At 41.6% G+C, this 13,262-nt stretch overlaps 1 protein-coding gene across 1 annotated transcript in view; it reads left to right on the forward strand.

Annotated features, from left to right (window-relative positions):
• LOC107562490 (interleukin-1 receptor accessory protein-like 1-B) overlaps window positions 1-13,262 on the forward strand; it is a 45,088-nt gene that overhangs the window by 17,706 nt on the left and 14,120 nt on the right. The window contains exons 3-4 of the mRNA XM_016247123.1: window positions 1,452-1,638; window positions 2,603-2,756. Of these exons, the coding sequence (XP_016102609.1) occupies window positions 1,452-1,638; window positions 2,603-2,756 (341 nt within the window). The remainder of the gene's footprint in view (window positions 1-1,451; window positions 1,639-2,602; window positions 2,757-13,262) is intronic.

The raw sequence follows: 13,262 nt of genomic DNA on the forward strand, positions 1-13,262 counted from the left end.
TGACACTACATGCGTACCGCGCCAAAGCCCAATTGAACCGCGCTCTCGCCCACCTCTTCCAACCGAGCCAGGGCCGGCTAAACAAACCACGCCCGAGCACGGCACGGAGCGATCACACTAGTCAAAAAACTGGGCCTTGGGGGTCAATCGCGCTCGAGCATGATCAAGATTGCCTAGTGTGAGTACTTATTATCGCGCACGAGTCTCTACCCGCCCACACCCGCACTCTCCCATCACTCGCCCACACCGCACTCTGTTGCGTTGGTACCCGCGATCGTGCAGGTCTCTACTCAGAAGGTGCCTGAGGCTCTGGACTCTGAGCAAAGTTGATTAATCGTGATTTTAAAAAATGTATCATTGCCCAGCACTAATTTTTATGTCAAACTGGGCCTTGGGGGTCAATCGCGCTCGAGCATGATCAAGATTGCCTAGTGTGAGTACTTATTATCGCGCACGAGTCTCTACCCGCCCACACCCGCACTCTCCCATCACTCGCCCGCACCGCACTCTGTTGCGTTGGTACCCGCGATCGTGCAGGTCTCTACTCAGAAGGTGGCTGAGGCTCTGGACTCTGAGCAAAGTTGATTAATCGTGATTTTAAAAAATGTATCATTGCCCAGCACTAATTTTTATGTAATTTGATCTAATTACAAGTATTTCATTTTTGGAATCTGATCACGTAATCCAGATTACATGTAGTTAAATGGCCCCGAACTCCGGATGAGATCCGCCGGCTGTAGACTGACCACATTCTCCTTTCATTACTCATTGTTACTCACTGTATTTGTAGACTCTGGTTTTGTCCACCTGTGTTTTTATGTCCTGTATATAAACGAGAGCTGTGTTTAGTGTTACAGGAAAACAGTGTTGAATTATTTCACCAGGGAATCAAATCGCCGGCTAATTATAAGACTCCTGTTTTAAAAATGGAGCTGGGGATCACATGTTGTGGAGGGATGTTAATCTTTAGTTTTCATTCTGTCTGTCTCTTACTCTCCGTTCACTCTTCTTTGAGTCAGCACTTTCTGTCCTTTCTTCTCTCTGTTCTGCATTGTGTTGTTTCTTCTGTTCAGGGAGTTGTTTTCCAATAAATTCAATTGTGGCAGTAAGAGGCGTCCGCTGAGAGCGCCACTCTAACAAAGCTGAGAAATGGCCTGCTGGCTCTCTGCTCTCTTTTCTGCTGATCTGAGATGTCCTGAGCCCAAGACAAGCAAAGAAACAATTGCTGAGAATGATGTGAAAACACTGAGACCCTTTTAACAGTGTTTACTGATTCATTTCAGCAGTAAAGATCTGCGATTTCTGAAAGGTTACCCTTGTCGTAATGTGATCGTGAGATTCCTGTCTCCTGCTGATCGCAATAAAAGAACATTTGAAAGCCTTTTCCAGTGTGAATGAAATGCCTGTTTCTGTGAAGCTTGTTGACTGTGTTGGTTTGGTGTGTTTTGCAGGAACTCCACATACTGTATGAAAGTGTCCATGTCGCTCACGGTGGCCGAGAACAACACGGGTCTCTGCTACAACTCCAAGATGAGGTACTTCGAGAAGGCCGAGCTGAGTAAGAGCAAAGACATCCTCTGTCCTGACATCGATGACTACATACAGACCGGAAAAGAGCCAGAGATTACATGGTACAAGGTACGATCACGTGCTGTATTCACCACTGAGCAGACAGGTTGTTTGGTTTAGTGTAATACCCTTCAGTTTGTTTCCATGCCATCATCTTCATGCAGAAGACTCATGCAGTTAGGGTTAGGCAGAAACTGACTTTATATCAGTCCTGATGTCCTGAGGCAAAGACAATGAGATGGAAAGTTTTGTGAATGGATCAGTTTCGGCCACCCATAAGACAGGTGAAATTGGACTGCACACTAATTCAGATGAGCCTCAAATTAAACGTCTGCCACTCTTTCTGGCTAAATTGAATGAAAGACAGACCGTGGCTATGGACGTTTGTGCTGGAAACATAACTGGATTTAGTTTTCATCAATGTGAACTTCTTCATTCTGCTTAGTTTGATATACGAGTTCAAACTGAAAGATAAAACAAACACACGGCATGAGCAACAAATTACTCATTTGATCCTGTTCTTTACTGGTTGATATCAGTCTTCATGCCGTGGCTTTATATAAATTGAGCTAGTCTAACAAAGAGTTTTCTTCATTCAAAAAACGTTTTAATATTTTGTAGTGCTTTTTCTCATCATTTTTTATTCAAATGGTTGAATTGCATCTGCGCTATCATTGACGATTAGAAAACCCTTCATCTTTGAACATTTATTTCTTAGCTGAGATTCACACTGGTTAACGTCAGCACAGTTCGTGCATTATCTTCTTATGGTTCGCTGCCTTGATAATGAACTCATCTGCTCATCGACATGGAAATTAATAAGTGCTAAATAAATGATTGACAGGCGTTGCCAAGGTAACAATTACAGATGAAACTCTAGCTGTTGTCAAAACACTGTCAAGTATGAAATCTGTAGTGCTGCAGTCTGTTGACAGCATCGAAAGCCGCCCACTTGAAGGCGATTTATTAACATGTCATTCCAATGAAATGTGTTCGGAGCCGCATTAAACTGCCGATCTGTTTATGGATGCAGGAATGCCGGCCGAAACAGTGGAGACAGAGCATCGTCAGGAAGGTGGATGTGCTCTCCATCAAAGACGTGCGGGAAGACGACATCGGGAATTACACCTGCGAATTACAGTTTGGGAGTTTTGTGGTGAGGAGGACCACCGAGCTGTCCGTCACAGGTAAGATGAGCTCTTCTAAGCCAGGTGTATCCGGTCCGGCTGTTTCCTGAAGAGTTAAGCTTCATCCTTCACTCAACAGCTCAACCAGTCCAGGTCTTTAGGATCTCTAGAAACTCCCAGGCAGGTGTTGCTGCTAAACTCTGCAGCAAAAAACTTTGGATCTGATCTGTAGTTAGTGGTGTGTTTTTGGTGGATTGTGTGTGTGTTAGGGTCAACCGCAGAGGGCAGCATGAGGCCTGTCTGTAAATGCTGCCACGACCTTCATTTAGTATGATATTAAAATGCACAGGAGATGCTCATGCACAGCTGGAAATGCATTACAAGCATCAGCTTGGCTGTTCTTCAAAAGTCCACAAACAGTGACTATGAGAGGAGGAGGCGTTTCTCTCATTTTGACACGCGTCACATGTCCGTCCTGGTTCGCCGTGATTTTGCCAAATAAGACATGTTACTGGATCAACATTACTGTCCAAAAATACAGACTTAACCCAATCCCCACCCCTAAACCTAACCTTACCCATAATTTATTCCTAAAATCAGAGAGAAATGATAGCTGATTAACAAGGCTGTAGAAGCACCTAATCCTGATCGTAAGCCTAAAACTGACATTTCCTGAAAAGTTATCGCTCAATTCTGATTGGTTGATTGGAATGATGTTCCCGGATCAACAAGGATGTTGATCCGGGAACATGTTGTACTTGGTTAAATCATGCTCACCGTCCGTCCTGATGTTTAGGACTTAGAAAGAGGTTGAGCAGAATTCAGAACTGAAGAATCAGTTCACTTTCAGTTCATGCGTGTGAATTTGAATTGAACTGGCATGCAGGAAGTTGAATTGGAACTGTAATTCAGAGTAATTCAGCACAGGTAAAGCATTCTGGGAAATGGAGTGATTTTCCAGCCTAAACCATTGAAGTTCATTTATTCAGTGTGTTAAAATGCATCTAAATTGCAGTTTTGCGTTTTGTTTGCTATCTCAAATTGAACTCTTGAACTCTCAGACTTTCTTAATTCAGTTAGAATGCAGATGGGTGAAACTAAAGGCTGATGGTCACTCTATTGTTGCTTTTCCACTGTGGTGGATCTCTGAGGTCAAGCCTGAAATCAGCTGTCGTTTAATTCACAGCCCAGCTGGAAGAGACGTTTTCACAGAGTCAGAGCAATGAGTCTGTCTGTGATGAGCACACACACACACACACACACACACACACAATCACACACACACACACAGACACTCACACACTCACACAGGTTTGTTTTTGTGAAAAGTGGGGACATCCCATAGGCGTAATGGTTTTTATACTGTACAGACCGTATAATCTATTGCCCTACACCAACCCTACCCCTAAACCTACCCCTCACAGGAGACTTTCTGCATTTTTAGATTTTCAAAAAAACTAATTCTGAATTATTTATAAGCCTTTTGAATTACAGGGACACCGAAAATGTCCTCATAAATCACCTTCTCGTTGTAATACCTATCATACCCATGTTATTATACAAATTTGTGTCTTCATAAACCACATAAACATGCACACACAGACACACTCACACACACACATAAACCACATAAACATGCGCACACACACACATAAACCACATAAACATGCGCGCACACACACACACACATAAACCACATAAACATGCGCACACACACACACACAAAAACCACATAAACATGCACACACACACACACACACACACACACACACACACACAGTTTTAAGGTACTTTACTGGCATGACAGATATTTTTGCATTCATATTGCTAAAGCATTTGCAGCATTTGCAGTTCAAACTGAGAATAGTGCAGAACATAAACATAAATTAAGAAAAATAAAACAGTGTAATTGACAAAGAAATGTAGTCCGGATGACAGTAAAGAATACAATTGAATTACAAGTAGAGTAAATAAAAGTCATTCTGATAATGCAATGATAAGAGAGAATGATAATAAATAGTGCTGAGACACAGACTGGAGTCGATCCTTGCTGTGTCTCAGATTGTGACAGACGAACACACACCATTACAGAAGGTGTGTTTGATTAGGGCTGAAGATATCCTGATGTTGTGTCTCTATACTCTATACCTGCTCGAGAGCCTGTGTTTTATCGGAGTGCTGATAGAGTGTCAATGTGTTTTTAGGGTCTGATATCATTGACCTTTACTTCATTTGTTTGAGTTTCCAAATGAGTGATGTAATTGTGCTGTAATTTGCTTGAGTTAGTCAGTCTTGTTGTGGTGTGATGATGTTATAATAGATATTAGAGAAGATAATGTCACTGATTTCTTTGCTCATTTCTTGACATTGCAGGGCTTCATCTCTTTCTTTCTCCAAAAACAGTAAGGCGCATATTCTTCTTTTTTATATATGTATATTCAGTGTCGGGGAAAGTTACTTTTAAAAGTAATGCATTATGATATTGCGGTACTCTCTTAAAAAAGTAACTAATTGCATTAGTTACTTTTTATGAAAAGTAATGCATTATGTTACGTTTTTGTTACTTTTTCTCATCTGGGCTGGGCTTGCTTGTTTGTTTTTAATATGAAAACTTCTATTTTTGTCAAATGTAAAAGCCCTTTCACACCAAAAGTTAAATAAATGTGCCTCAATAAGGCTGAAGGAAGTAATTTTTGCTTATTCGAATGGTTGAATTGGATCATTGAAGGTCAGCAGCAACAATATTGGTTAACAAAATGGGATTAAATACATAAAGGATATTTGTGCTATTTAACATATTTAATTATTGCAGGTTTTGCATGTTCTGAGTTTGCATTTCACTGTTTTTAGTCATTTTGAGAAATACCAGTCCAGATCTACAGTAAGATCATGTTCACACACAACACCTCTGCACTCACTCCTGATTCTCTCAACATGAGCACAAGAGAGCTGTCAGTCAATACATGAGAAACAGTAACTGCCGTTACTTATCTGAAAAAGTAACTAAATTAAAAATAATGCGTTAGTTTACTAGTTACTTGAAAAAAGTGATCTGATTACGTAACTCTTAACGTTGCTACTTGTAATACATTACTCCCAACACTGTTTATATTTGAATGCCATATGACACTCAGCATGCTATATTTTTTGTGTCCAGTATCTTCAAGAATCTGCTGATTGTAACCTATTATGCAGAGATATATATAAGCTTCAGCTTATTACAGGTTCGACTCCCTGAATGCTGGTTTATGTGCAAAGCTCTTTTCCTCAGGATTGTACTACATATTAAAGATGGCGGGTTTGTGTGCGTCAATCCTTCTTCTGTGGGTTTTTCTGAGCTGATGCCGAGTGTCTCCCTTGTTGTGTTTTTACTCTCGCAGTTTCTAATAATTCACCTTCATGTGCTCTTACGTGAGCTGTCAGTTACTCAGACCGCGTCATTTCATGCAGCCCTGTTGGAAGGTAAAAAGCTCATTACTGTGTGACTAAAACAGGAGAAATGAGACAGCGTGGGTGCTAGCACATCATGTACGGTTTCTACATGCCGGCTCGTTGAGTTCTGTGCTCACAGATGCTTAAACTGTCATTCAGCAGTGGGTCGCCGGCTCTTTTCTAGAACAGTCCAGTCCAGTTCGTGCTTACAGGGAGTGAGCAAATCCTCTGTGTTCAGTTTTCACTATTCACCAAACAGCCAGATGCGGCTTATTAAAATGCATCACTTATAGAAATGGCTTATCTGCTTCCTATAGGACGTCAGCGTAAGACCCTCGTCCCAGTGCCCAACTAATGAAAACAGATGATTATACTTATTGAATTTGTGTCATGGATTTGGCTCATGGGCTTCTCAGAGTAAGTGCTTGAAAACATGTTCCGGAATGGGAGGGTAGAGATAGATTTATTTTTCTTTTATGGAAAGAGATGGAAGTCTTTAGGCGTGTGATGAACTCCCTCTGGATCTTCATAAAAAACTATTCCAGCTCAAGACTCTAATATACCATTGCAAATGTATTGTCCACCATGTATTCTAAATAGAAACAAACATAAAACAATGATTTTTTTAATGCTATCTGTTAGCCTAATTCTGATGTTGAAGCTGGGAAAGACTAAACTTTGAGTAAATGCTTTTGCAGTTCAGCTATTTATAGAACACACATGTGTGTTCATGTTCAGTTGTTACAGAGCTGACGAGACGCGAGGATCCATCTGCAAGGCTTTATTGTGGAGAAGACAGAGACGTGGTCATGAAGCAGGCAGGGTCAAACAGAGGCAGACAGGTGATGTTCAGTCATGTTGAGTAGTCTTTATCTTCATCATCGGGAGCGTTCATATTCTTGTTTGTTTCTGATTTGTCTGATTTGGGAAGCTTTGTTCTAACAGTGTTGACATTTAGCATAACCTTTTGTGTCTGTCGCTCTGCTCCTCTCGTTTATGCGGATCCAGTCCGGCTGTGGCTCTGGCTTCCTTTGGAACAATTTTATTTTGTGGAGAAGAAATATAAAATAAATGTATAATTACAAACTGCTGTAGTTAGTTTTAAGAGAATATAATTGAAATATCACAGTTGTGCTAAATATCTACACAGCTGTGATTTTACTATGGTATTAACACTGTAATCTTTAGTAATTATTTTCTCTAGGATTCAGTTCTGTAGAGTTTTACATACAGTATGTTTCTTACAGCCAACTGATATCTGGGATACTCGGTGTCTTATTCATGTTCGATATTAATGATGTTGCACGCAATTAAAATCATGCATTATGCCCTAAATGAATTTTCACATTGTATAAGCCACAGCTTTTTGATTCCACATGATTCATTGAGTCATTTAATCACTGAAGTGTTATGATGTTTCCGTGGAATCATCTGTTTTCAGTTCTGCTAGTAATGTAGCTTTGCATCAAGTGCTTTGAATGTTGCAGCATCTGTTTTTTGTGGCAGTTTGTAATACAGTAATGCATTAGGAACTGACTGGGTTAATATTGGGCTTTTGCTAGAGAAATATGGATCTGCTAACAGCTCGCGGCTCAGAGAGGATTCTCCTCAGATGAGCCGTTATATAACAGCGTCGCCTCATCGTGAGCAGGTGAACATCTAAACACACAGCAGCGTTCAGTTCTGTCCGCTGATTATCATATGAAAGGTGAATAATTATTCTCTTAATTGAGTATAACGAGGGTGTGCAGAAGTTCTGAAGAAGCACAGCTCTGTTTCAGGCGCTGCTGTCCTTTATGAGGGTGTGTTTGGATCTTTTTTCCTAGAGGAAAACCAGAGTGAACGCTTAAGCATTTGAGTGTGTTTGTGCAGCCGGAGCCGAGACATATTTCCCCATCCTCTCTCTCTCTCCAGGAACAGTAAAGCTCATCCCACATAAAAATCAATATTTAATGTCAACATTTTATGATGTTTTTTTTCTCTTGTGCTTTTCTAATATGAGCTCAGATGAGGCTTGCGTGTGATATTAGTGTACGTTGTGTTGTCTGTGGTGCCCCACGTCACCTGTCAGCCCAACTTCAGATCTGTCACTCAAACTGCTGTCGTCGTGGCAACAGAGTGGAAAATAATGAGACATATTCCCACCTTATGGTTCCTGTACTGCCATATTACATATGAGAGAGAGGGAGGGAGGAATAGAGAGGGAAATGAAGAGAACAGCTGCAGCAGAAAGACAAAGGCTTGATGCAGAGAGAAGGAAAATATGGCTGAAGTGGAGAGAGATCGGAGAGAGAGAGAGAGAGAGCGCGTTTGGAGTATTCAGTATGATGGATGAGAATGTGATCAATGCCAGCGATCTGTCATGTGGCTCATTTTCTTAAACACATTACTGATGGAGACGCTCGTCCAGCGGCCGCTCTCTTTACAGGGTTAAACGGCAGCCGACCTTCTTCATTTATTACACCACTTCACATTTCTCTCTGTCGTCTCATCAGTGCATTTACATGAAGCTGCAGCGGGGGTTTTATGTAGTTGAGCTACAGTCACCAGCTCTGTCCAAGAGCATGTGACACGATGTGCAATTGAATACTTAAAAACACACGTCATGTGACACTTCCGGAGCCGGTCTCAGTCTGATTAACATGTAGACACTCTGAGCTCCAATCACATGATCATTAACAAAAATCTGATTGGGACTAAAGCCGTCTGGATATTTATGATGTTTAATATTACCATGTGACTTCTTGCTTAATTAGGATCTTCTAAAACTGACGAGGGGTGTGACGACACGAGGAGCCGGCAGGAGACACAAGCTCATTTTGAAGGGAAACTAAAAGAGAAGTTGAGGCTGGTGTGCAGCGCCCGTCGTCCTGATGTGTGTCAGGGGTTTGTGATGAGGAGGCACTTTTCCTCTAAGCTCAGAGTAGTTTTAAATAAATGAGCGGCGAGGCCATGGCTGGCGTGGAGGAGAATGTCTAATGTGGTTATATTTAGAAGTCATTAGTTAGGCCTGGCCAAATGAAGGGCTGTTTTTAAAGTGTTCTTCATTAATTACACAGGATCCTCCATCTTGATGGAGTGCGAGTGAGATAAGAACCATATTCAGGTCAGAGAGATCCATGCAGGGACTTACACATGATATTGATGCTCTGGTTATGTAAGGGCTCTGTTCCAAACCCAGTGAACGAGCTTCAGGACCTCCATAGAGACTTCACGTGTGTGCAGAACGATCGTGTGGCCTTAATGTGCTGCTTTATAACTTTTCCATTCTAAAGCACCCATATACAGTCAAACCAAACATTATTCAGACACCAGATATAATTTTTTATATTTTTTACTAGTGGGTGCACGACACTATAGTTCATTTATGTAAGTGAGGAGAGCAAAATAAAGTAAACTGTGACATATTATACCGAGAAGTTCTTCATGCAGTGGACTACCAGTAAAATTGATAAAACAAATTGGGACCAAAAATTATTCAGACACTTTAACCTGACCATGTTTTGATTAAGTGTTATCTGACATTATCAATTTGCATTTGTTCTGACACCGTTTAACTCAGAGTTCTTGTCATATTTTATTGCCATTTTCTAAACTATAGCAAATAAACTAAACTATGTGTTAATGTGTGAAATGTTGAAGGTGTCTGAATAAATTTTGGCTTGATTGTATGATACAAAATTCCCTCTGCTGTCATTATGACAAAGCTGCTTGTTTTCCCAGTCAGAAACCTGGAATGTCAGTATTGTGTTTGTAGGCAGTGTGAGTACAATGTTCATTCACAGTAAAGAGTCCTGCTGATCACAGTACAGTCCGTAAGACTCGATGACACTTCATACTCCACAGCAGCTCATCTGTGCAACGCTGAGCACAGTATGCATCATGTAGCAGCACTCACGGCATGCACTTTCTCTTTTTGAAGACACATTTTGCTAGTTCTGCTAGCCCATACTCAACCTGTGAGTGACCGTGTTTTTCTCTACTGTACTAATATGCATTGATGCATGGAGCAAGAGTTCAAACAGAAGAGCAGAAATGTGCTGTGATACGCAGAGACACCTCACAGTCGGCATCAGACGTGTTCACGAGTCCCTAAAGTCCAAGTCAAGTAGCAAGTTATATTTTTTTGTGACTTAAGTGCAACTTGAGTCCAAGCTGCAGACTCGAGTTTCCATCTCTGGTCGGCATCCTGGGAAACCAGAACAGAGTCCAGGATTGTGTGGACCAGCTGAGGGTTGAACGCTCTGGACTTGCTGGTCTGGAGAGAGAGAGAGGGTTTTCAGCAGGGAAGCCTGCCCATGTCATCTGTTTGAAGCTGATGGTCTTCCTTCCTCCTTTCCATCCATGTCTCTTTTGTCCTGAAATGCTTAAGCTTATTAACCCTTTCAGTGGTGAGTTTAAAATATTCCAGCGGTCCCCCCAGAGTGAGTTTTTTTAAGGCAACCATGTCAGTATCGTGTTTGTAGGCAGTGTGAGTACAATGTTCATTCACAGTAAAGAGTCCTGCTGATCACAGTACAGTCCGTAAGACTGTACAATGTTTCCCCTTACTGTTTCCATGGCGATGCGTCATGCTTGTCACGTGACACACCGCGGCCACAATAACACTGTATGACAGATGGATCGCTTTTATTTCCTTTTTCCTTTTTTTTTTTCTTTTATATTCACAAACTTGCATACCATGTCATGAACAATCTGATATTCCGATTCACACGTATGTGTAAATGAGTGTTTTGTCATTTAAAAACCTTTCTAAATGATCTTGATCGTGATCTGTAATGTGAGATGGGCGCCGCCATGTTTGTTCGCGCTGCAGTTCAGAAAGTCCTGTCAGTCGGATTTACAGTACGTGAATTCATCAGTTTCTCCCGAAATACAAGTAATAAGTGGCCGGTGAACTGGGAGAAGAATAGAGTGAACTTTATAATTACTTACACTATGTGTATCTGATATGAATAAAACACATCGGCAAATTAAATTTGAATGGATTGTTATTGTTGTTTCCATAGACATATGTGTGTATTTAACAAACTCTAAATGTATTGTTTTACTAGTACTTATGTGTATTTAAATGTCTGAAATCTAAAATAAACATGTGGTTAAAAAATCTGCATAGTTGTGATAATATGACAAGTGCAGTGCACTTCTCTCTCTGGCTCAGTGCCAGCTAAAGCGCGAAAGCACAGTTATGTGACGTCACCGAACGTTCTAAATCCCATATGTGGGACCGTACCGCTCGAAGGGTTAAATCATGTATCATGTGGTTACAGGTTTTATATACAGTATGAGACTACGTATGACTGCTATCCCCCCTACATTTCTCTTTCTCTCTTGTTTTTTAATCCTCCTCTCACAGAAAGCACTCAGCGCATGTCTTAAAAGTGAGTCAGTGAATAAAAGGCCATTTGATGTGTTTTCTTCATTCTAGCTGCACTTTCATTGCTGAGTGAAATTAATATCTTAACTAACAGTCATCCAAAGAAGGGGAGTGTTGTAGAGGGCTCTCTGACCTGCATTACAGAGCTACGGGACACTTAAATGCACCATTTCCTTCCATTCAGCCCTTAATGGCTGTTAATATGTTCCATTTTGTGTATGAATCATAATCTGAGTGTGTGAACTTGAGTGTAGGGGCTTCCATTAGTTATCATTCAATTTGCTTTAAAAAGAGCTTTCAGAATGCTGAGGGTAGCTGTGATTGGGGGTGGAGTTAAAGATGGGGTGTGGCCAAAGGGGCTATGGTGTGTTCAGAGAGTGGGTGTGGTGTTAGAGGTGTGGTCAGGGAGTGGGTGTGGTGTTAGAGGTGTGGTCAGGGAGTGGGTGGGGCTATGGTGTGGTCAGAGAGTGGATGTGGTGTTAGAGGTGTGGTCAGGGAGTGGGTGGGGCTAGGGTGTGGTCAGAGAGTGGGTGTGGTGTTAGAGGTGTGGTCAGAGAGTGGGTGTGGTGTTAGAGGTGTGGTCAGGGAGTGGGTGGGGCTAGGGTGTGGTCAGATAGTGGGTTTGGCTATGGGTGGGGTCAGAGGTTGGGTTCAGATCATCTTGATTGCAGTCAGCATTAGATTATGAGTTTTCAAGTACAATTATTGAGCTCAGCATGTGTGTTCACATTCCTGTATAGAATACAATTATTGTTTCCATTTCATTCTCTCTCTCTCAAGTGACGATAAGTGCTAACGGAGTATGTGTAAATGTCAGCTGTCTCATGAATTCATACATCTGGGATCTGTAATGATGATCACACTTCATCGATTAATGCGACACTCTGGCAAATTACCACTCAATTTGTGTCTCGGCTTTCAGAGTGTTAAACTGCTGTTAATGAAAGCCCTCACACCCACAGTTTTTCTACCTCTTTTAGCCTCCTGTTGGGAATCACTCAGGATTTCCGTCTTGAAATTGGCCACTTATGCCGAGTTCACACAGCACGATTTTCAAAGTCGTCGGATCACCGTTGTTTTCACACTACACGACTATCTGGGGCAACATTCAGTTGCTGCTGTGTTCACATTGCACGATGGATCGGCGACAGGAGGTTACACACTGCATGACTTTACAATAGGAAGAATCGCAGACAACTCTGTCTGGTCCGCAAACTACGTTTCACAACCAAACACACATGAGAAGTGATCCCGAACTTCCCGCTGCCCTGTATCTTGCTCTCTCATTGGCTGTAGGTCATCGCCGATGTATTTTTCAGTCAGAACTCATTTCACACAGCAGGATTTTGAATCGCTGACAGCTCCAGATATTTAGCATGCCAAATATTTCACGGACATCAGCGACACATCGATTTCGGGCATTTGTCGGTGATTTCGCAAAACCTGTCGGCAAGTTAAAATCGGGGCTAAAATCGTGCAGTGTGAACTCGGCATTAACCTTATGATCAGACATCTGTTTAACTTTCAAACACATGAAAGAATGATTCAGTGACCTTGAGAACATAATTTACTGTGATTGTTTTGACGGCTCTTCTCCCTCTAGTGGTTCATTTAAAAATGAAAGGTTATAACCTCTAATCTAGGGGTCTCCAAACTCGGTCCTGGAGGGCCAGTGTCCTGTAGAGTTCAGCTCCAACCCTAATTAAACACACCCGAACCGGCTTATTAAGGTCTTACTAGGCATACTAGAAACTTCC

This window comes from Sinocyclocheilus grahami, unplaced genomic scaffold (genome assembly GCF_001515645.1).
Source record: "Sinocyclocheilus grahami isolate Dianchi unplaced genomic scaffold, SAMN03320097.WGS_v1.1 scaffold825.1, whole genome shotgun sequence".
Lineage (NCBI taxonomy): Eukaryota > Metazoa > Chordata > Actinopteri > Cypriniformes > Cyprinidae > Sinocyclocheilus > Sinocyclocheilus grahami.